Genomic DNA, 21,774 nt, shown 5'->3' on the forward strand with positions numbered 1-21,774 from the left:
ATTACTAGAAGGCAACGTTGTTGGTTCAGAATTCGTTATATTAGCATCAATGCTTAACTGCTTTGTCCTTTGAAAGGGAATAAAATCAATCAGAAAATGCAAAAAAAATCTTCAAAAACCACCATGAGTATTTTTCCAATCACTTTTTTAAAGGTGTACATGAGAATGATGGAGTAGTTTTGTTTGTTGATCTGTAAATCACAAAAGCGACAACCCTGGAGTATTGCCTACCATAGTTGCTCATCTCTAATGTCATAGATATAAATATATATATATTTTAGGGATGCACCGAATCCACTATTTTGGATTTGGCCAAACCCCTAAGACTGGGTTGAACTGTGAGATTTTTTCCTCATCTGCATATATTTCCTCACTTGGACTGTGTTTTACTTTTTGGGAAGTGCCTTATATTTATAAAACAACCCTAGATTTGCATAGTTTAACTTTATGATAGTACCATTTTAACACTGTATTAATAGGTTCACAATTAGGAGTGTGAAGTTATCTTCTTTTTAATTAAAGGAAAACGAAAGCTAGATCCTAAGTAAAGTTCAATCACAAGGCTGGTATACTGATTACTTACAGAACATAGTAAATGCTGTCTCCCTGGTGTCTTGTAGCAGGAACTGCGCTCTGATTAGAATGTAGCGTAGGGCTCCAGTGATGTCACAGAATTTGCAGGCAGCTTCCTCCCTGTTGCCCGAGGCAGCCTTGAGTCGCATTGGGCAAAATTCTATTCTTTTTTTGTGTATGCTTCAGAGGCTCAGCTTTCCTCCGATGTAAGATGACGCGTATGCAAATCAGCTATATTTGAGTCATCATTGACCACTGTACACACGCCCCCAACCAATCAGCGACGCTTGATCGTTTCTATTTTTATTATTGAAGGGAACAGCTACCTGGCAGCATTGAGTGCTTGTGATGAGCAGTAAGGGGACATTTTTAAATCAGCGTTTTTACATGCAGCATGCCTACTAAACATTGGTGGACAGTGGAATAAACTTACTGTGTACACGAGATTATGTTGTGCACGCTCACTGATTTGTTGTTATAGTTGATAGCTGTGCACACTCGCTGCCTGGTACTGAGTGCCACGTCATATGTGACATGCTCTTGGGGTGAGGGGAAGTTTTTTTTTCCGTGCATGTGCATTAAGTATAGAGAGGCAAAGGAAGCTTCTAATCCATAAGCAAGATGGCCGCCGCGTTGTTCTGAAGCAGAGCAGAACATGATTTTATGCTTTTTGTCTTTGGATTGCTAAGCAGAAAATATAGCAATTGAGGTCATTGATGTGAATACTGTAGAGAGAGGCAGTGCATGATTTTGCCTTTCTTTCTCCTTTAAACATTTTGTAAAAACACTATTTTGTGCTTTTGTTTATGCTATTTTGCTGCTAGCACGTAATGAAGATATCTAGATGAGTCATTTTTGATAGTCCTTCCGACACAATGTGCAAGTATTAAGTGACATTCTTTCTGTTGGTCTGGCACCCACCCAACTGCCGCTGAGGTAGAACTGCACAAACCCTCTACAATAGAAGCAATTTCGTTACAATCATTTATTTATAAAGCGCCATTATTTTCTGCACAGGTATACAATTTTTATAAGCAATTGCACAACATAATCAAACCTGGCTGTGTAAAGAACTGAGCACTGCTCAAAGTCTAGGTAAATTCTGGACTTTATTCGGCTGATCTAAAAATTAAGAAGGGAATGCATTTCTTCCATCGTTTTTTTCCAATGCAAGAAAAATACTGATGTTAAAATAAAATCATATATTTTGCTCACATAAAAGAAAAAACATAAATCAAGAACATGACAATTGCATCCGACATAACAGTTAGGTATTCCTATTACTTGGACTGCAGCTCTGACATGATAACACGTATCAGCGCTGAGATAACGGGATCTCAATTTAATTTCTTTACTCGACACTGTCTAGCCATGAGTCAACGTACTGCATATCTGATTTATGCTGAATGCACTGAAAATTGGTTCTTTCATTTAGTCTGGTCTGCAACAGCATTACTTTAGGCTGCAACAGCAGCAGTTGACTTTCTCTTTTCTCGTACATTGAGAATAAGGAAAATATCTCATTGGTTGCTCACTATATTCATAAAGTTTACTTTGTAAACAGTAAATAGAAAAGGAAGAATTACCTTTAGAACTTCAACTTGACCTTCATTAGTTATGTCTCTAAGAAGCTGCAGAAACCCCTGGCACAGATTAGCTGCATATATCTGAAAGAATAAATGTACCATACATATTGTCAAATATTCTGGCCTCCGCAGCTATTTTTAAAAACTATCTGGAATTGTTTAGCTAACTATTATATAAAATATATATATATATATATATATATATATATATATATACATATATATATATATATATCTATATATCTATATATCTATATATATATATATCATAAATTCACGAAATGGGGAAAAATTCATGAACGCATCAAGTCAATGGGCATCAAAATTATTTTGACAATTTTCACTTGAGCAAAAGTTTATATATGCACAACTCTTTTGTACAAATGCATTAAAGTCAATGGGTGTTCAAATAATTTTGACAGGTGCCAATTTTTATTGCACGCACAATTCTGCCGCGCGACAAATTCTTTTTTTTTTTCTGCAGCAGTTTCGCGAAAACATTCACGGGTGGTGAAGTGCAGAAATTTGCTGCGAATCCACAAATAAACTAATCAGAAGTAAAAATGGCTTCCTTGGTGCTTTTACACAGGGGTGTTTTTTCTGTGTTTAACGCATGTTTAAACGTAGGTTTGAGTGCAAATAAACACATTTGTTAATTGATTATATTATGTTCATTAGTGAGTGAATTTGTTCAGACACAGCATTCAGCTATCAATAGAACAGAGGGTTGCGTTTGGAACAGAAAAAACACACACTTGGTTGCGTAAAAAAACATGTGTTTAAATGCAATATATACATTTTTTTGCCCTCAGCATGCGCTTAAAAAACACTAAGAGCCCTTAGTAAATGAAGCAAAAAACCAAAGATAGGCAATACTGTAGTGATAACATTTGGCATGGGATTAAACCAGGCCTGGACTGGCAATCTGAGGGTTCTGACAAATGCCAGAGGGGCTGCTATAAGATGCCATCGATAGCCAGTATTTATTGGGCTGGTGGGGGGCTGTTTGGGCCTCTGTGTACTTGATATGCCAGGGCCTATTTTGAATCCCAGTCCAGGCCTGCTCACAAACTGGCACCCTCATGATTTTGTACTGTTGTTGTCCTTTAATACTCGCCTCAGGTGAGGAATTGCTTATATGAGTGAATCAGCAGCAGCTCTAGTATGATTAAGTATTGGTGCTGGGCTATTATGTATCCAGTAATGATGCTCTTGTATTTTACAGTCTGTATAAATAAATAAAATAAGCTCTATTTATAATGTTTTTTTTAAAAGTAGTTTTAAAGGATTCATTTTGAACAGGCTTTGAACAGAATGCTCATACAGCATATGGCAGAAAGCTAGACGCTGGCATTACAATAAAAAGCCCTTACATTGTTTTTATTGTTTTATCCAAAGTACAAAATCAACATTTTTGAAAATGTTACCTACTGTGAAAAATCAACATACTTATATTACATACTTTATATTAAAACGGGCAGCTGTCCTTACCGCTAAAACTTTCTAATTATTGCTTTGGTAAACCAGTTCTATCTTAAATAGTTTAGCCAGGGCCTATTTTGAATCCCAGTCCAGAGCTGGATTAAACAGTATATTTTTGTGGAATATATATTGACTATACATTATTTTCTCTCTCTCCAAATACCTCTATGATTGCTTTCATTTTTCTATTCCCCAGATTATTTCAAACTACATTTTAGACATGTTTTTCTCATGTGCACCATGTCTCAGGAAATTGTTTAATTCTACAAAAGATGCTGTTTAGCATTTCACCCCTGGTGCTGCTTTTATGGATTCCTCTCATGTTCTTATGGGTGAATTCCTATAGTGTGATAATACAGCTTTGTTTAAAAAAAAGACAAATGCATTTGTGTTTTTTCCAAACTCACTACATATACAATAAAAGCAATGAAGCTAAAGGAAATGGAGTGGCTACAAAATAGGGAGAAAAACTCCATTATTGTCAATCCTTCTAAAGCAAATAAAGTATATGCACAATTGCAAGTGATAGAATTACTACACGCATGCATTCGTCTATTCACTCAGTTAGACAATAAGACAAAAAGAAATAATCAAATACCTGCAGAAATTCTGAGGAAGAAGAAAAAATGTAGGCATTGACGATCTTGAAGCAGATGAGAAGATTTTCGGAGCTAAGCTCTAAAAAAGACAAAAACAAAAAAGCCTGCAATTCACATTATCGTCTCAACAACAGACATGCAAATATCCCGAAAACACTGGTTCTGGATTAAATTAGAGGAAAACGATTCGAATATACATTTTTTTAAGGTACTGTAAAGTTTACAATATAAAATAGTAACTAACATAAAATTGACTATGCAAAGAGATACAGTATGTTTTATCATGGAGATGTTTCAATTTTATATAAAAATCTGTTCAAATAAATATATATATATATATATATATATATATATATATATATATATATTAATTAGGGAAGCACCGAATCGGCCTTTTTCAGCAGGATTCGGATTCGGCTGAATCCTTCTGCCCGGCCGAACCGAATCCTAATTTGTAAATTAGGGGCGGGGAGGGAAATTGCTTGCCTTTTTGTCACAAAACAAGGAAGTATATAATGTTTTCACCTTCCCATCCCTAATTTGCATATTCGGATTAGGTTCAGTATTCGGCTGAATCTTTCGCAAAGGATTCGGGGGTTCGGCCGAATCCAAAATAGTAGCTTCGGTGCCTCCCTATTATATATATATATATATATATATATATATATATATATATATATATATATATATATATATATATATATATATATATATATATATATATATATATATATATATATATATATATATATATATATATATTACAATCTTTTAGTACAGGTATAGGATTCATTATCCAGAAAGCTCTGACTTACAGGAAGATCATCTCCCTTTGAAGGTATTTAAATCAAATAATTGAAATTTTTAAAAGGGATTTCCTTTTTCTCTGTAATCATAAAGCAGTACTCGATCCACGCTAAGATATAAGTAATCGTTACTGAAAGCAAAACAAAGCTATTGTGTTTAAATTATTCTTTAGTATTCTTAAGGCGATGAAAATTATGGAACGGCCACTTATCCACAAAACCCCAGGTCCCAAGCATTCTGAATAACAGATTCCATACCCGGATAATGCAAATGTAAGAAAGAAAGCAAGATAGGGGCCAAAGATTGACGTACAAACTAAAATTAAAGCAAAACTGAATATTCTATTGCAAGTCCTGCTGTCCAATTCCTTGACTGTCAATCAGCCAAGGTGGATTCCTGATACCATTGGTCTACAGGAATGATAGTACCTATTAAAGTAATCAGAACTGAAATTTGTCTGAAGTTATTTTTACTATTTTACAAATGCATTACAGCAGAACAGTCTCACAGCACAATGAAAAGCTATAGAATTAACTTTGCTAATAATGGTCTGCTATATCAACACAGGATGCATTTTTATACAGGAACAGAGCATAAAATAACCATAGCTAAAGACTATTCAAAAAGCAATATCCAGCTGTGCTCATGTGTGTAACGTCAGTGTAATTTTGTCAGGTAACACGCTGGATCCATACATGAAGATATGATAAATCCGCCCATAAGTTATAGAGTGGCTAATTCTAAACAACTTTTCAATTGGCCTTCATTATTTATTCTTTATCGTTTTTTTAATGATTTGCTTTCCTCTTCGGCCTTTTTCAGCAGGATTCGGCCGAATCTTTGTGCCTGGCCGAATCGTATCCTAATTTGTATATGTAAATTAGAGGTGGGTAGGGAAATCATGTGACTTTTTATCACAAAAGAAGAATTTGTTCCACTTCTCCTTTCCTGCATCTAATTTGCATATGCAAATTAGGATTTGGTTCAGTATTCGCCCGAATCTTTCACCAAGGATTTGGGGATTCGGCCGAATCCCAAATAGTGGATTTGGTGCATCCCTAAACAAAAGTAAGAAAAAAAAGATCATCATATTGCCTACATGAAAATAATCACCATGGGGCAGATTTATAAAGGGTCGAAGTGAAATTTGAATTCTAATTTTTTTTGTTTTGGTCAAAACGGTCAAATTTGAATTGTGAATTTTCCAAACTCGATTAGAGTTTTAATTAGAATTCAAATGTTGAGATTTCTCGCCCTCTGGCCCTTTAAGAACTCAAATTCCACTAGTCGCCACCTTAAACCTGCTGAATTGCTGTATAAATCAAAAGGGGAGGTCTAGGGATCAATTTGGCAATGTTTGCAGTCTTCCTGACATTCAAGGTTTTTTTTGGAGAAAAAAAAGATTTGAATTGAGTTTTTTTAATTCAATTCGAATTTTTCTAATTCAAATCAAATTCGATTTGAGTTTTCCGGTTGATTCAATTTGTCAGAGCGGAGAAAATTAGATTTTATTAATACATTTCGATTGGTCGGATTTTGAGTTTTAAAAAACTCACATGAATTTGAAATTCAACACTTGATAAATGTGCTTCTATGTGTGACCAAAAGTGAGCTGTTACTAAGAAATTAATTCTACTTTGGTAATTTTTAATACCTCAATGTATTTTATTTTGTATTTTTAACAGTAACATATAAAAGAAACACAATAAACAGTGTGTTACAAAATGGATTGAAGGAGATTCTGTTGGCAGATACAATCCTTGCATCTACGCTCTGTTTGATAGTGATTGGATAACATTTGTGCACCTAATTTTTCAAGCAGTGCCTCAAACGTTACAATGGATTGTATCAGAACCACCCAGTGATTTCCTTAGGCTTGATTCTTGCTGAGGATTAGAGGGTTACAAGAAAAGTGAGATTTACAAGAGTCGTTCAAAAAACTGAAGAACATGGAGCAAACAGATTCCAAAGCTAGTACATACCACTAATAGCGGTTATTGCCATAATATTTTGATTGACAAAATATTGGAACTGTGAGGATAGAATACAGGATTGGTTTTCTAACATTTCTCTACCTTGAAATAGAAATATTAGTGATAGACATGTACAGAAAATCTAATGAGAAACGCTTACCAAGCAAAGCAGACATATTGTGGAAAATGCGGAGCAGCTCGGGTGTTACTGAAGGACAGTTTTCCAAAGTCACTAACCTAAGACAAAACAAAATATTGTGCATTTGTTAATAAAAAACCAGAGGATGCTGCAGAAGATACATTTTGCACTGAAATCATTATTGGCATAGTAATGGGGTGTAATTCTGGGTCATAACTGCATTATGACCCAGAATTAAAATCTAATTCAATTCGAGTTTTCAGGTCAATTTAATTCATCCACGCTTTACAAATTAGATTTTTTAATAATTTAGATTGGTAGAATTTCGAATTGATGGGAGTTTTTAAAAACCCACATGAATTTGAAATTGGACCTTTGATAAATGTGCGGCTACATGTTTTTATTCACAACCAGCACAGCCACAATATGGAGCATAAATGTTCAATACCATTTAAGAGGAAAGTTTGCTAATTCTGGTCCCTACACGTATTTTAATGGAGGTGCCTTTTTAAAGGAGAAGGAAAGGCTTCGTACACTTGGGGGTGCCAAATGTTAGGCACCCCCAAGTGATTGTATTGACTTATCTGAAACTCCGGGCCTGTGCTCCTATCAGCAGAAAACTGCACTGGCCCGAGGTTATACCAGTGAGCACCATGGAGCTATCCTCTTCTGGCTTCTTCTTTCTTCAAATTTCCCGGGGCAGACGCATGTGCAGTTAGTTAAAGTTCGGCTTTTCATTCTAATCCGCATGTGCAGCCACGAGAAGCAAAGAGGAAGACTGAATAGGATCACTCGGTGGTGCTCACTGATATAACCCTGGGCCGGTGCAGTTTTCTGCTGATAGGAGCACCTGCCCAGGGTTTCGGGTAAGTCAATACAATCCCTTGGTGGTGCCGACATTTGTCACCCCCAAGTGTACAAAGCCTTTCCTTCTCCTTTAATACCACTGGCCAAGAACCCAGATCACAGACCGAGAACATCATTTTGGGTCTGTACACAGGACTATGGACTACTAACTCAGTAAAGAGCTGCCAAAGACGGCTATATATAAATGGCAATAGAACATGCAGATTTGTCCTTCTAGACCAGTGATCCCCAAGCAGTGGCTCACGAGCAACATGTTGCTCCCCAGCCCCTTGGCTGTTGCTCCCATTAGCCTCAAAGCATGTGCTTATTTTTGAATTCTTAGCTTGAAAACGCGTTTTGGTTGCATAAAATCCATGTGTACTGCCAAACAGAACCTCCTATAGGCTGCCAGTCCACATAGGGGCTACTAAATAGCCAATCACAGTCCTTATTTGGCACCCCAGGGACTTTTTTCATGCTTATGTTGCTCCCCAACTCTATTTACATTTGAATGTGGCTGATGGGTAAAAAAAAGTTTGGGGACTCTTGTTGTAGACCAAGTCAGTACCATTAATGGGGCTTCCTGATCAACATCTGCAGGAAAATCTGCGAGAATAAAAAATACAAAACAAACAAACAAAACACAGCAGCTATAAATGAAACGTGGAACATATTACCATAATTCCAGGCCATCTTCCAAGAGGTATACGTGAGGTGGCTGTGAGACATCTGTACTTAGCTGAATTACAGGAAGCAGGAATGGATATAAATTCTCACTGCTACTGCCTAAACCCTGTTTTAAAAACCAAATTAAAAAGAGTCAAGATGATGGTGGTACAAAAGCACAGGACACTTGTATCATTTGCTGTTTTATTCATTTACCACCATGGCGCACACAGCTGTTTCAGGAGCATTTTTTGCTTATAACACGGAATTAGGATGTCTGTAATTGCCCTCCCACCCCTGCTGCCATATGGCATCATATGAAAAGACCAGCAAGTGACATTTTGACAAGAAACATCCATTATGAATTCCTTGCAGCACTCATAGAAAGCAATGAGGGGCTATTTTGGGTGCTGTGAACATGGAAAGAACCCATATAGGAAGATAATGGTTACAAACTTCTGCTTATACCATAACAAAAATCAAAAAATCTAATTTCTTGGCATCTGCTAAATGCAGTCTCAAGTTTTACTGAATGTCCTAGCATTAGTTTCCACTTACATATTTAGCAAATACATTGATACAAAACTTATTAATAGCATTATGACACATATAAATCAGCATTTTAAATATGGGAAACAGCACTAGGTCAATGTTAATGTGTGTGCTTCTTCCTTATGATCCCTGGTAAGAAATGAGTCAGTCAAAGGTGCAAAATGGGCTAGAATTCTTTACTTATTGTCCTTTAAGGGTATTAAAGTTAATCCCAACTGGTACATTCTGTTATCTTTTATGAGCATCACATACAGTAATCAGTATTTAGTAGTGATTCTGGAGTGTCTAGTTAATGAGCTGGTCCCAAAGCTCAGGTAAATCACAGTAGCACAGAGGATGTTGTATCACTATGAATAGCAGAAGAAAGAAAATGGGAGCTAAGGGGACATCTTCAGATGTTTACTAGCAAAGGGATGTGGCGGTATTGGGTTAGCAAACAGGCTCAGAATATAATGGGTAAATTTTTTAGCCTACAGCTGTTTTGTCATAGGAACTATCATGAAAATTAAAATTTAATATAAGCTTCATCATACTGAAATTAGAAACTTTCTTATTACAATCAATTAAATATTCTGCATTGCTTCTGAACTAATCAAGTTTATGTTCACTATCCCTCAGCATCTGTTTCTCTTCATTCTGTCTTCATGCAGCAGTTGGGTGTCAGATAATCATTGACAGTTAGATCCAATATATCTTATAGAGGGGCTTCCTTTCCTAGAAGATGCATTAGAGCTCACTCAAAAAACTGATTCCAGTACAAACAAAATAACTGCCTTTTGCAGAAATCCTGCATATAGAGAGACATGATGTCTGGTGATTTTAATAGAGTGAGCTCTAAGACATCTTCTAGACTAAAGGAGCCCCCCTATAAGATATATTGAATCTAACTGACACCCAACTTCTGCATGAAGACAGAAACAGATGCTGTGAGAAGGATAGTGAAGATAAACTTGATTATTTCAGAAATGGTACAGAATATTTAATTGATTAATATTATGTTGAAGGTTATATTAAATTTAAATTTTTGCGATAGCTTCACTTTTACAACATTTTTACTACTTATAGACAATTTATTTTCCATACTGGAATGAAAATCATTTTGGGAATTCTTTCTCCAGGTTTAGTGCACACTGCTGATGCTGATCTGTACTCTGTCTCGGCTTTCATAAATCCAGTCAATTCTTTAATTTTTTCCTAGGAACATTTTTAAAATAGACTTTTACGATTAAAACAATTAAAAACGAATGAATAAAATTTAAAAAGCATAAAAGCCAAGAACAGATATGTTACCTTAATAAGATGAACTAATGTGCTCAGAATTGCACATCTAAGCATGTTGTGTTCTTCGCTTTGTTTCCAAAGAAGAGGTAAATATTGGATCAGGCAGCCAACAAAAGGTCTTATCTAAATAAACAAGTTAAATCAATTCTTATATATCAAATTAAAGGAAATGCTAGTGGTCCTAGGTATAGTGGCACAGACAGACAGCGAATGCAGTATTTTGAAGATGAGATGATGTTGTACCATAGAATCTAATCTGTGACATCATTAAGAACTAATTATAAAGAATATAACTAAGCTTTGCCAATATAAATACATATTATGAGTTATTCTTGCATCTTGGACATTACATAAATGTACTATGACATTTTTATATTTCATGAACAATTAATAAAGCATATCACATTTTAAAAATGTCGCAAGTACACTTAAAAAATGGATTAAACTAATAAACTGCCAGCTGGAACTTTACAAACTAACTTATATAGCCAGAGAATGCCAACAGAAATTCAAAAAAAATATGGACTCCTTGGCTGGATTCACCTGCAAAAATGGTCTAATAACTTTGTCTAAGAAAATCCAATGTATCCTCTCCATGTCGAACTCTCTCTCTTTTTCCTACTTTCCTTCCTTCTAACTTTGTTTATTATTGTTTATTATTGAAACTTAATAAAAAGTTACTATTAAAAAATATATATATATGTTGCAAGTAACATTTTCTCCATGGGTATAAAAATAGGGAAGGCAGACCCTGAGACTGCTGAAAAACAAGATATATGTTGCGGAACAAGGGGCAGATTTATTAAGGGTCGAATTGAAAACTTGAATTTTCTCATTTTTTTAACGGTCAAAACTCTCAAATTTGAATTGTGAATTATGCAAACTCGATTCGAGTTTTAATCCGAAGTAGAATTTCAAGATTTATCACACTCTGGCCCTTTAAAAACCCAAATTTGACTGTTCACCACCTGCCGAATTCATGTATAAGTCAATGGTCGAGGTACAGTGACCAATTTGGACGTTAGTAGCCTTCCTGACAATCGGGGGGTTTTTTTTTTCAGAGAAAAAACTCAGAGTTTAGTCGAATTCGATTCAAATCGAGTTTTCAAGACGGTAACATTTGTTCGAGTTTAAGATATTAAATTTTTTATTAAATAACCCCTCATTTGAATTTAATAGAGTTAAAAAAAAACTCACATGAATTCAAAATTCTACCTTTAATAAATGTGCCTCCAAATGTGGGACAGTTTGTGGATTCATAATGCTACATATATGGGTAATTGAACTGATTTACTGATGTTATAAAAAAATATCCAGGAGGAGACCTCTCATCCTGTAAACATCAATGCTTTTCTCCTTGGATATAGTTTATGCATTTACTGTTAATATAGCTATGTGCCCAGCAATACAAAAGCAGTATTTGCAATAAGCAGAATGGGACTCTTTGAAATCACAACTATCCATCATATTTTATGGCTGACAGTAATGTTAATTCGGATGATGAGATGGGGAGTCACCTGCATGTTGACCCTCTCAATGACACATGACAAAACATGTAGGACTTGCATCTTGGAGTCACATTCGGTAACTTGCTGTAGCAACTGGAAAAGGAGACTGAAGGTGGTCTCTAGATACTGAAAAACACACAAAAAAACAGAAATGACTACAGAAATAATGACTTTTGGAGTGCAAAGTTCTGACAAGATCTCTTACCAGTGAAGTGCTGGCAGACACAAGTACCTGCATCAGCAACCTCTTAGAATTCATAACATTAGCATATTCAGTAACCACTGGCAGCTCTTTCTGTCTCTACTTTTCACTTGATGTAATGTTTTAACTCATTTTTGTATGACCTTTTGTCCTTCAAAATTTCTTGCATAGCAACAGTACAGCGTATAGTTATGTCAAACATAGAAAAAAAAAAATACACCCAGATATTGTAAATGAAATGTGCACTGGGCACTTGCCACCTTGCTGCCATGTGTATTAATTGTCAATACATTGTTTTAAACCATGGAATGTTCTAGATAAGTAGCCAACTTAGCGACATATATATATATATATATATATATATATATATATATATATATATATATATATATATATATATATATATATATATATATATATATATATATATATATATATATATATATATATGTATTAGGATAATTACTAATGGACTTCTCTGCACCAGACAATCTCTGTACTGTCTCCATGCATTCCTGGATGACTTGCTCAATCCATACATTGCTGGATGACAACCATCACTGCTCTATCCCACCTTTCCCATTCTTCCTGGCTACTACTTTATTTGGAATGCCAGCCCTAAATTCTTATATATACTCCTCCCGCAACCCTTCAAATCTAAACTCACAGCTACTTCTTTTTGCATAGACATAACATCTGATTTAGTCTTGGCTTCAACCATGATAAACTGCACCATTTACTACCGACTATTTGAGTCGGGAAGATACCACTGCCCACTGTAAGCTCGCGGAGTCAGGGATCTCCTTCCTCAGCTCTTCAACTTCAATAAACCTGTATATATATTATGTCTTTTGGGGCTTTAGGGTGCATTATGTGAGGACCGCGAGGTCCATTTAGCTTTTTCTGTTACTTGATTGCCAACTTGTATAATAAGTGACAAAGTTTTGTGCACTCAGTCCTATTTCTACTGCACAGTCTATACATAATACAATTAAAGGAAAACAATGTAGGTCTCTATAAAAATATTTTGCATAAAACAGCTCATGTGTAAAAGCCCGCTTCATGTAAATAAACCATTTTCATAATAATATACTTTTCTAGTAGTATGTGTCATTGGATAATCATAAATAGAAAATTGCCATTTTAAAAAATAAGGGTCCCCCCTGGGATCATACGATTTACTGTGCACACAAACATACCAAACAAACTATACTTGTTAGGTCACATGAGCCAATTAACAGACAGAGTTCTGTATTTTGCTTCCACACTTCTTCCTGTTACAGTTAGAGTTGTAGTATTTCTGGTCGGATGATCTCTGAGGCAGCCTAAAGACCTTCACAAAATGGTGGTTCAAGGCAAGAGATGTAAGAGGACAATATTTACTTAAGTATATATTCCAGTTTGGTAAGATTCTTTGCCATTTAATATGATATAAACTGTTGCTTAAGTATTTATTTGGGGGTATAGTTTTCCTTTAATCAGAAGGACTCAATTCTTTGTAAATTATGTTATTTAACTTCACTGTGTATTCAGCACTTCGGGCCACATTAGACTGATTTTTTTGGGGGGTTTATAAATAGTTTTTTTTATGTATTTCAGACAGCTGGCCTACTTGTATGTAAGGTGAGAAATGTAAGAGCAGGTGAAGCATAGAAGAACAGATGCTTTTGGTATAAAATAACAATACAGCAAGGTTATTACATTAATAAAGTAGAACGTACAGGCAAAAACTGTTCTGTTCTGAATTCAAAGTCGTCGACTGGTGCACATGGGTTAAAGATAAATAAAAAGTCAGGTTCATACAACCACAGAGGACATGGGACAGTATTATTAAGATTAGTGTTCAGTTTTACAAGCAAGAATGGAAAAAATGGACCTGAGCTTGAACAACATTTACAAGACCTTCATCAAAAAGTATGCACTTCGACTCTATATATTCTTCCAAAGCAGCATTTCCATTCGTTTTATCATGTCACACTCTTATCAGCACACTCAAAATATAATGGTTGGTGTGCATGTGCAATATGGGATTGTTTCATGCATCAGACTTTAATTCACCACCCTGCTTTTAACTGGGAGAACCCAGTAAAGAGGGCAGCTAAAAGCAGAAACACAAAGCATTACATACATATATTATGCAAACTCACAAAATGCCTACATACAGTAAAATGTATTATTAGATATATGGCATGACAGTCTTAAGCAGATGCATTAATAACCCATTTGTCTATTATTTTATCATACTATTTGTGCATGGATGCCTATCCGAAATGTAAAGGCACAATAGTGCTTTGCAGAGACCAGGCAGAAGTTAAATCAGACAGTCATTTCTGGCACACATAATGGAAACAATTTGAAGGATATTCAGCTTCAATGTAGTTGCTGCTTCAACACGAACCTGAAAGGCAAAATCAACATTAAGTTATAATTCCTATATGTTTGGACAATTATTTTGTCAACATCACAGCTTTTTATTATATTAGAGTTACAAAAAGCAGACTATGATTCAACTGCCATTTACAAGTGGAGGACTGGAGCTCTACTAAATCATTATGAAGATTAGAGCAAAGTGGAGATATCTGACTTGGGACACATTCTTCATAAATCTGTCTAAATTCCCTCAGACCAAAATAGGTTTTAGCACCAGTAGACGTGAAACTGCTGTCTGTATGTGTTAGGGCTGTCAGTATGGCTCCTAAATAGATCATTATCACACCCTCTTCCACTGATCCAATGATGCTACTACATGTGGTATGAAATCAATGTGCGCATGAAGCAATTTTATACACAAAGTGTGCCTGACCTAATTGACATAATTAACTTCATCCTCCAGACTGAATAGTAATGGAAACCCCACTATAGCCTCATATACTGAGAGTCTGTTTTAAGTTCTATCACAGTTTTCTGAGCTGCAACACAGCACATTTATCAAAGCAAAAAATGGGGTATGGATTTTACTGGGAGTACTAAATTGGCTTATTCATAAGTTGAAGTCCAAACAAAAGGTTTTTTTCTGGCTGAATTTAAAGGGCTCCTGTTGGCAAAAAATATTATCCCCAACAAAGGCTAACAGAGTCCGCGCTCCGGTTGGGGGTTAACAGTAGTTTTCTTTTTTTAAATTGCCCCCCGCCAGCGCTAGACCACCCAAACCAGGAGGGAGCTCCCAGCCATGCCTGTCATAGTGCTTGTGCATAACGTGATTCTGATGTTATGCAAATGTGCATAACGATCAAGTTGCAGCATTTGCTCATTATGCCCATGCGTGTGCTCCAACACAGCCGCTCGAACTGGGAGCATCCTCCCAGTGCGGGTGGCCTAGCACGGGGAAATTAAAAAAAAAAAAAAACAAAACTACTGTTACTCCTAACCGGAGTGCGGGCTCTATTAGCCTGCACCTTTGGTTGGAGATAGTATATTTTGGCAACAGGTGTCCTTTAACAAATGCACAATGGACAAACGAACATTTTTGCAGTATATAGAGCAATGTCCACCAAAAGCACTGTTAAAAAACATAGTTGTATATGTATATATAACTTAAAATTTGCTTAGATTTGTAATAGAGCAAAGTATAAGGGTGGAAGCTGTCTTATCCTGTAGCAGCTTTATGTCACTTCTGGGTTCTCCCAAACAGATGATCGGAGGGGGGCGGGCATTGTGCAACATAGGAAAGGGGGGGCTTTCCCAACCAGCTCCTTTAGGGCTTGTATATTCTGCATAACACTATATGGAAGCATCAAGCAAAAGGTAGCTATGATGTTTATAATACGATAAAGAGAAGCCATACGTCTCTCTTCAGAAACTCACAAAAACCTTAAGTGAAAAAAATGATAGAAAGCAGTTAATCTGTTTTGTCTGTAATTCCCAAACTCTACTACAATGTAAGCCATCTGCAAGGATGTTGGTGTATTCTCCTCTTGTCTGTGTGGGTCAGGGTTGCCAGGTTGGCGGTTTTCCAACCAAACTGTGCTACTAATTTAAAGCCCAGGCACGTTTTGAAAGTACAAACTAGCCAAGGTACAGATTTGGGCTACTGTTTGGGCCTTTGGCTGGTTTATAATTTGGAAACCAGCCAAAGTTTTTTCTTGCCCTAATGTGCCAAGCCTGCGTCTCCCAATACATGTTGGGCAATGTCGTTTTTCTTTAACAATTTGCCAAGTTTAATGTAAGACTACGATACCCAGCATGCATTAGGACTGACTTGTGTAGAAGTCGGGAGTTACCAGATTTTGGGCTCTGTACCCCAGTCTCCCGTCACTCTTAAACATTCTCGCATTTTCCGGTGACTTTCAGACAATTTTGGGTTAAAAATCTGCTGGGCACCAAAATGTCTAGAGGTTGATCTGTTTAGCCAATATTTATTGAGATTGTATATGTAATAGGGCCTCCTGGGCCCCCCTCTGTATTTACGCCCCTGGTGACGGGCGAACCTGTACAGTTTTGCTTCATGGAAAAATTTGCGAAACAGTGAAAATTTTAAAAAGGTGTTTTTCACTTATTAATTCATAATTACTTTTAGACTTTTTTTTATTTCACATATTGTGCTATTTTTGGGCTACTTCTGAAGTGCCTTTTGGCTAGCTTTGGGATGGTTTTATAGCTGACTCTGGCTGGTTTTGAAAATCAGACCTGGCAATTGTAGTGTGTGTTTCCACCAGGTTTTCCTCCCACAGGAAGATTAATTTAAAAAATATTGCCATTAACTAAAAACAAATCTGAGCACTTGGCCACCAAGAAAAAGTTTTGAAATGGGCCTTTGATGATTAGATATTATAACATGCACCTGGTTAAATTCAGCAAAAAAATCTTGAACAGGAGCATTAACGGAGAAGGAAAGACTTTGTACACTTGGGGGTGTCAAATGTTAGGGACCCCCAAGTGATTGTATTGACTCACCTGAAACCCCTGGGCCGGTGCTCCCATCAGTAGAAAACTGCACAGCCTGGGGTGATACCAGTGAGAGCCACCGAGCGATCCTCTTCAACCTTCCTCTTTCCTTTGAGCGACTGCGCATGCACAGCAGAACGAAAAGCCGAACTTTAACAAAAAATTCGGCTATTTCGAAGAGGAAGATGCCGGAAGAGGATTGTTCCCTGGTGCTCACTGGTATAACCCTGGGCCGTGCAGTTTTCTGCTGATAGGAGCACCGGCCCGGGGTTTCAGTAAGTCAATACAATCACTTGGGGGTGCCTAACATTTGACACCCCCAAGTGTACAAAGCCTTTCCTTCTCCTTTAAACACCAAGGGAAACAATGAAGGCAAAAATATAAAGTTGTAAAATATAAGTTAAGTAGAAGACCCGGTTGCACAGCAGTTGGAAATGGTGAGTGCTCTTTCCAAAAACAAATTGGCAGATTAACCGGCTAAAGATTCAATTTAGCCGTGTGTGTGTGTGTGTGTGTGTGTGTGTGTGTTTTTATATTAAAAAAAGAACAATAAGCTCCAGTGGGACAGGGAGTGATATGAATGATGGCTATTTATGATGATGAATGTTCCTCTTTTAGGTTACAGAGGAGATACATGACCACATTAAGGCAAGAGGCCACAGGTCAAGTACTTTTATGCAGGTCAGGGAACTCAGATAAAATATTAGATGACATAAGATTTAGTCAATCACATGCCATAAGTCATATCCATAAACACTGAATAGAACAGGTGAAAGCACCATACATTAAAGAATATATATTTTCAAGTCATTTATGGCTTCGCTGCTTTCAATAGATGCAGCGTGACAAAAATAAAGCAGACGTCCTTAAAGGAGGTACTATCCATCATGATGCTTCCAAGTAGGGTCACCATGAGTTCTCTACAAATGACTGAAATCAGCTGGGCCAATATTGCCCAAGCATTTGGGAATATATAAGTAGGAAAAAATTTAATTGTATGGTAAATATTGGGCCCGTTTAAAATGATAACACTGCGATCCTGCTAAATAGAGGATTATTGGCCTCACAGAAATTTTCTAGCTGAAAAGAAATGAAGACTAGGGACACCACTAAGGGGGTTATATATCAGAGTCAGAATGCCAAAAAACTCAAAAAAATTTGTTGTTTTTTACCATAAAATCTGAATTTTTAGTGTTAAAAAAAAAACCAAATTTTTCGGGGTTTATTATACACCGAGGATAGAAAAAGTCTAAATCTGAAAATCCGGCATCTCAGACCTGCCAAGGTTGTATATAAGTCAATGGGAGATCTCCTGAAGATATCCTGATCTGTGCTTGGTTTCCTGCAATAATCAAAAGATTTTGTGGTTTTCGGGCAAAAATCTGTAAAAGTCTGATTATTCAGGGGGAAAAAATCAGAAAAAATTGTACAATTCGAAATTTTGTACCATTTTCACAAGTTTTTTCCCGCACTGGAATTTTTCGGGAAAATGTGTTGATAAACAAGGGGAAGTAACCCGTGTGGATTTGGTCGGAGTATATTTCAGAAAATAATGAGATATTTTTGGATTTTGATAAATAACCCCCTTAAACTCCTTTTCAATTCCTGTTTTTCTGAGACAACTGAACAATATTAAAGTGGCCATACACAATGGCCAGATCCGTCTTAGAGTGCTTCATGGGTTGGCTCATGCATAGTCACTTTTCAAATGGCAAATCATAAAGTATAGTACAGTTTGCCTTTATTAAGGTTGCTAGCATCAGGCTAGTTTGCAATTCACTGACAGGAAACATAACTGGGACCCTCACAACCAGCTTTGTCTATAATCATAATAATAGAGTGTATTTTTAAACAAACTACCTTTTAATCTGTGCCTTCAACAGGTATGTAGGTGCACAGAGTTGACGCAAACATTTAAGATTAGGAGTAATTAAAAGCTGTATGGCTTCTTTAGAAGGAGTACATTTTCGATTAAATATTCAAAGGACTTTACCATCTATTATTTCAATTACTGTCTTCTGCAGTTACAGATTAAAAGGTTAGGTTGAATTCTTTTGGCAGCAATTTAAGTGCATGTTTAGTGCTGTAAAATATACGCATTGTGCTACCCGTCACACACAATTATGACATCACCATAGAGCATTATTAAGTTAAAGAAATGGCTTATAATATAATTTTTTTCGTCTCCATCTACAGTGCCTGCGTAAATGAAGGGACAAGCAAAGCCAAGCTCTTACTAGCAACACAAGGTACCGGAGAGGTTGCTTTCATAAGCCTTGAGTCTATCGTTATATGAAAATACTGGCCTTGGCTAAATATACATACCCAGTGGACACAAGGTAAATATAAGTTATATCAGTGCAAATATTCTTTAAAGCAAAAGCAAAAATGTAATTACTAATTAGACAAATGAATAACACGTTGCATTTACATATACCTACCACTAAATCTGGATCTTGCAACAAACTGAGAATAGCTTCATAAAGTAAAGGTCTCAAATCAGCCTTGAATTTCACAGAAACCCATTGTCCAATCAGCCATATTACTCTGCGACGTAACAGTTTGTACCTGAGATAATCAAATTGCAAGTGTGAATAAGTAATAAAACATGTGCCATCAGAACACAGATCTAAAAATAGTAAGAATCACTATAATAATTGTATAACTTTTCCATTAAAAGGGAAACTATTGCCAAAATGAAAATGTAATATACGCTTCCTCCTACTGAAATAAGAAACTTTCAATCAATTAATTTAATATTCTGCATTGTCTGAAATAAGTTTATGTTCACTATCCCTCTTTCTTTATGCAGCAGTGGGGAGTCAGAAAACTATTACTAGAAAATCTGTAGTTCCGTACAGGTATGGGAACGTTTATTCAGAATGCTCAGGACCTGGGTTTTCCGGCTAATGGATCTTTCTGTAATTTAGATCTTCTACCTTAAGTCTACTAGAAAATCAAGTAAACATTAAACACAATAGGCTTTATGGGGTTTGCTTCCAATAAGGATTAATTATATCTTAGTTGGGATCAAGTACAAGCTACTGTTGTATTATTACAGAGAAAAAGGAAATCATTTAAAAAAGATTTGGATTATTTGGATAAAATTGAGTCTACGGGAGCCAGCCAGTCCGTAATTCGGAGCTTTCTGGATAACAAGTTTCAGGATAACAGATCTCATACCTGTACGGAATCATCCCAGAAGTTGAGCTGCCTTACAGTAGTAATGACCACAGCATTATGGTCATTACCACAATAAGCATAGTCTGCAGCATCTCCCCATCTTTGATCCTGATAGTACATATTTTGCCTGCTGCTGGCACTGCACATGCTCAGTGTGCTCTGGTCTGCTTAGGATGTTACAGGACTGATTATTAATTGATGCTGATACAGAATGCACTGGTTTCCATGCTGACAGTTTATGTAAATCTGAATTACTAATCAACTTTATCATGTATTATGACATTTATTTTCTATATATACAGTATTTTGTGAATAGGTCCCTAAACTCAATTTGGCTACTGGGGCATCTTTGGAGGAACAGATCTTCAGTTATAAAGACTGTGGTGATGTGTATGATACAGAAGTCAAAAATATGGTGAACATTTCTACAGACGTTTGCATAACATTTATTGAAGTTTAAAGATATGTTTCCATATGAATTCTGATATCCATGAAATATAAATATATATTCTTGTTAATTCTTACCTTGTTATGTGCTAGAATCAACAATCAAAAATACTGCCTGAGGCTCACTGTGCTAGCAATAAGCATATTTCACAGTCACCACTGAAGCTCCAACCATTTTCTAGAAACCGTTTCAGGCAGCTCAGTATTTCTATCAATCTAAATATATTTCTTCTGTTAAATACATTTTCATTTATACAGTGTGTTTCACTCTTGGCAAACAAGCAGATCTTTGACCAGTTTGGTCACCCCCTGGTGGTTAAGTAGGCAAACTATATTGCTCCATATTTTGCCAGCCTTAAGGGCAACTGTCATTGCTATAAATATTAACCCATATTGTAGTGAATCAGATTTTTAAATATTATTGTGTCTTTACTCATTTGCTTCCTACTGCAAACAACTCACCTATGTAGTAAGTCAGCAGGTGCATTATAAATTGCTGACTCCATCAGGAATGCTGGAATCCATCAGAACAGGTATATTGCGTCACTGACATACAGCATGAGTCAAGGAACTGACAAATAAATGCCTAAATACCTAAAGAACCAATACTGAACGCTCCCCTTTAATCTGTGTTGTAAAATATCAACAAAAACGATGCCGTTTTTACCTGTCATGGGCAACTCCAAGCTCTCCTAGTAGCTGACTCTGAAACCACTCATCAAAGTCTATGCAGTCAAATAATTCATATGACGCTAGTCCAACAGCATTATACACTATCCGAAAAGAAAAACAAGTTAAAATAAGAAAATTAAAGTTAAAATACATATAACAACTACATATATCAATGTTTTTGTTGAGTCTATAAATCCTATTGGCAAACATTTGAAATCATTCCATAACCCATAGCATTAGCTGCATGATGACCTTTCTTCTTCGCTAGGAAATTGCACTATAGAGAGCATTCTTTAAGGAGAAGGAAAGCTGCCTAGACAGTTTATTGCCAATAGATTGGCCATAATAGTGCAAGCTATAACACTTAAGCAACA

The 21,774-nt window shown here is 36.2% G+C and overlaps 1 protein-coding gene across 1 annotated transcript in view; it reads right to left on the minus strand.

Moving 5' to 3' along the window:
- The window catches only part of ipo11.S (importin 11 S homeolog), a gene marked incomplete at its 5' end in the record, with an annotated part of 127,265 nt that overhangs the window by 59,782 nt on the left and 45,709 nt on the right, over positions 1 to 21,774 (minus strand). Inside the window, 10 exon segments of the mRNA NM_001091254.1 lie at positions 2,160 to 2,240; positions 4,240 to 4,319; positions 7,181 to 7,257; positions 8,683 to 8,798; positions 10,514 to 10,627; positions 12,022 to 12,138; positions 13,936 to 13,976; positions 14,579 to 14,612; positions 19,540 to 19,666; positions 21,396 to 21,501. Of these exon segments, the coding sequence (NP_001084723.1) occupies positions 2,160 to 2,240; positions 4,240 to 4,319; positions 7,181 to 7,257; positions 8,683 to 8,798; positions 10,514 to 10,627; positions 12,022 to 12,138; positions 13,936 to 13,976; positions 14,579 to 14,612; positions 19,540 to 19,666; positions 21,396 to 21,501 (893 nt within the window).

This window comes from Xenopus laevis, chromosome 1S, assembly GCF_017654675.1.
Source record: "Xenopus laevis strain J_2021 chromosome 1S, Xenopus_laevis_v10.1, whole genome shotgun sequence".
In the NCBI taxonomy this organism is placed as follows: Eukaryota; Metazoa; Chordata; class Amphibia; order Anura; family Pipidae; genus Xenopus; species Xenopus laevis.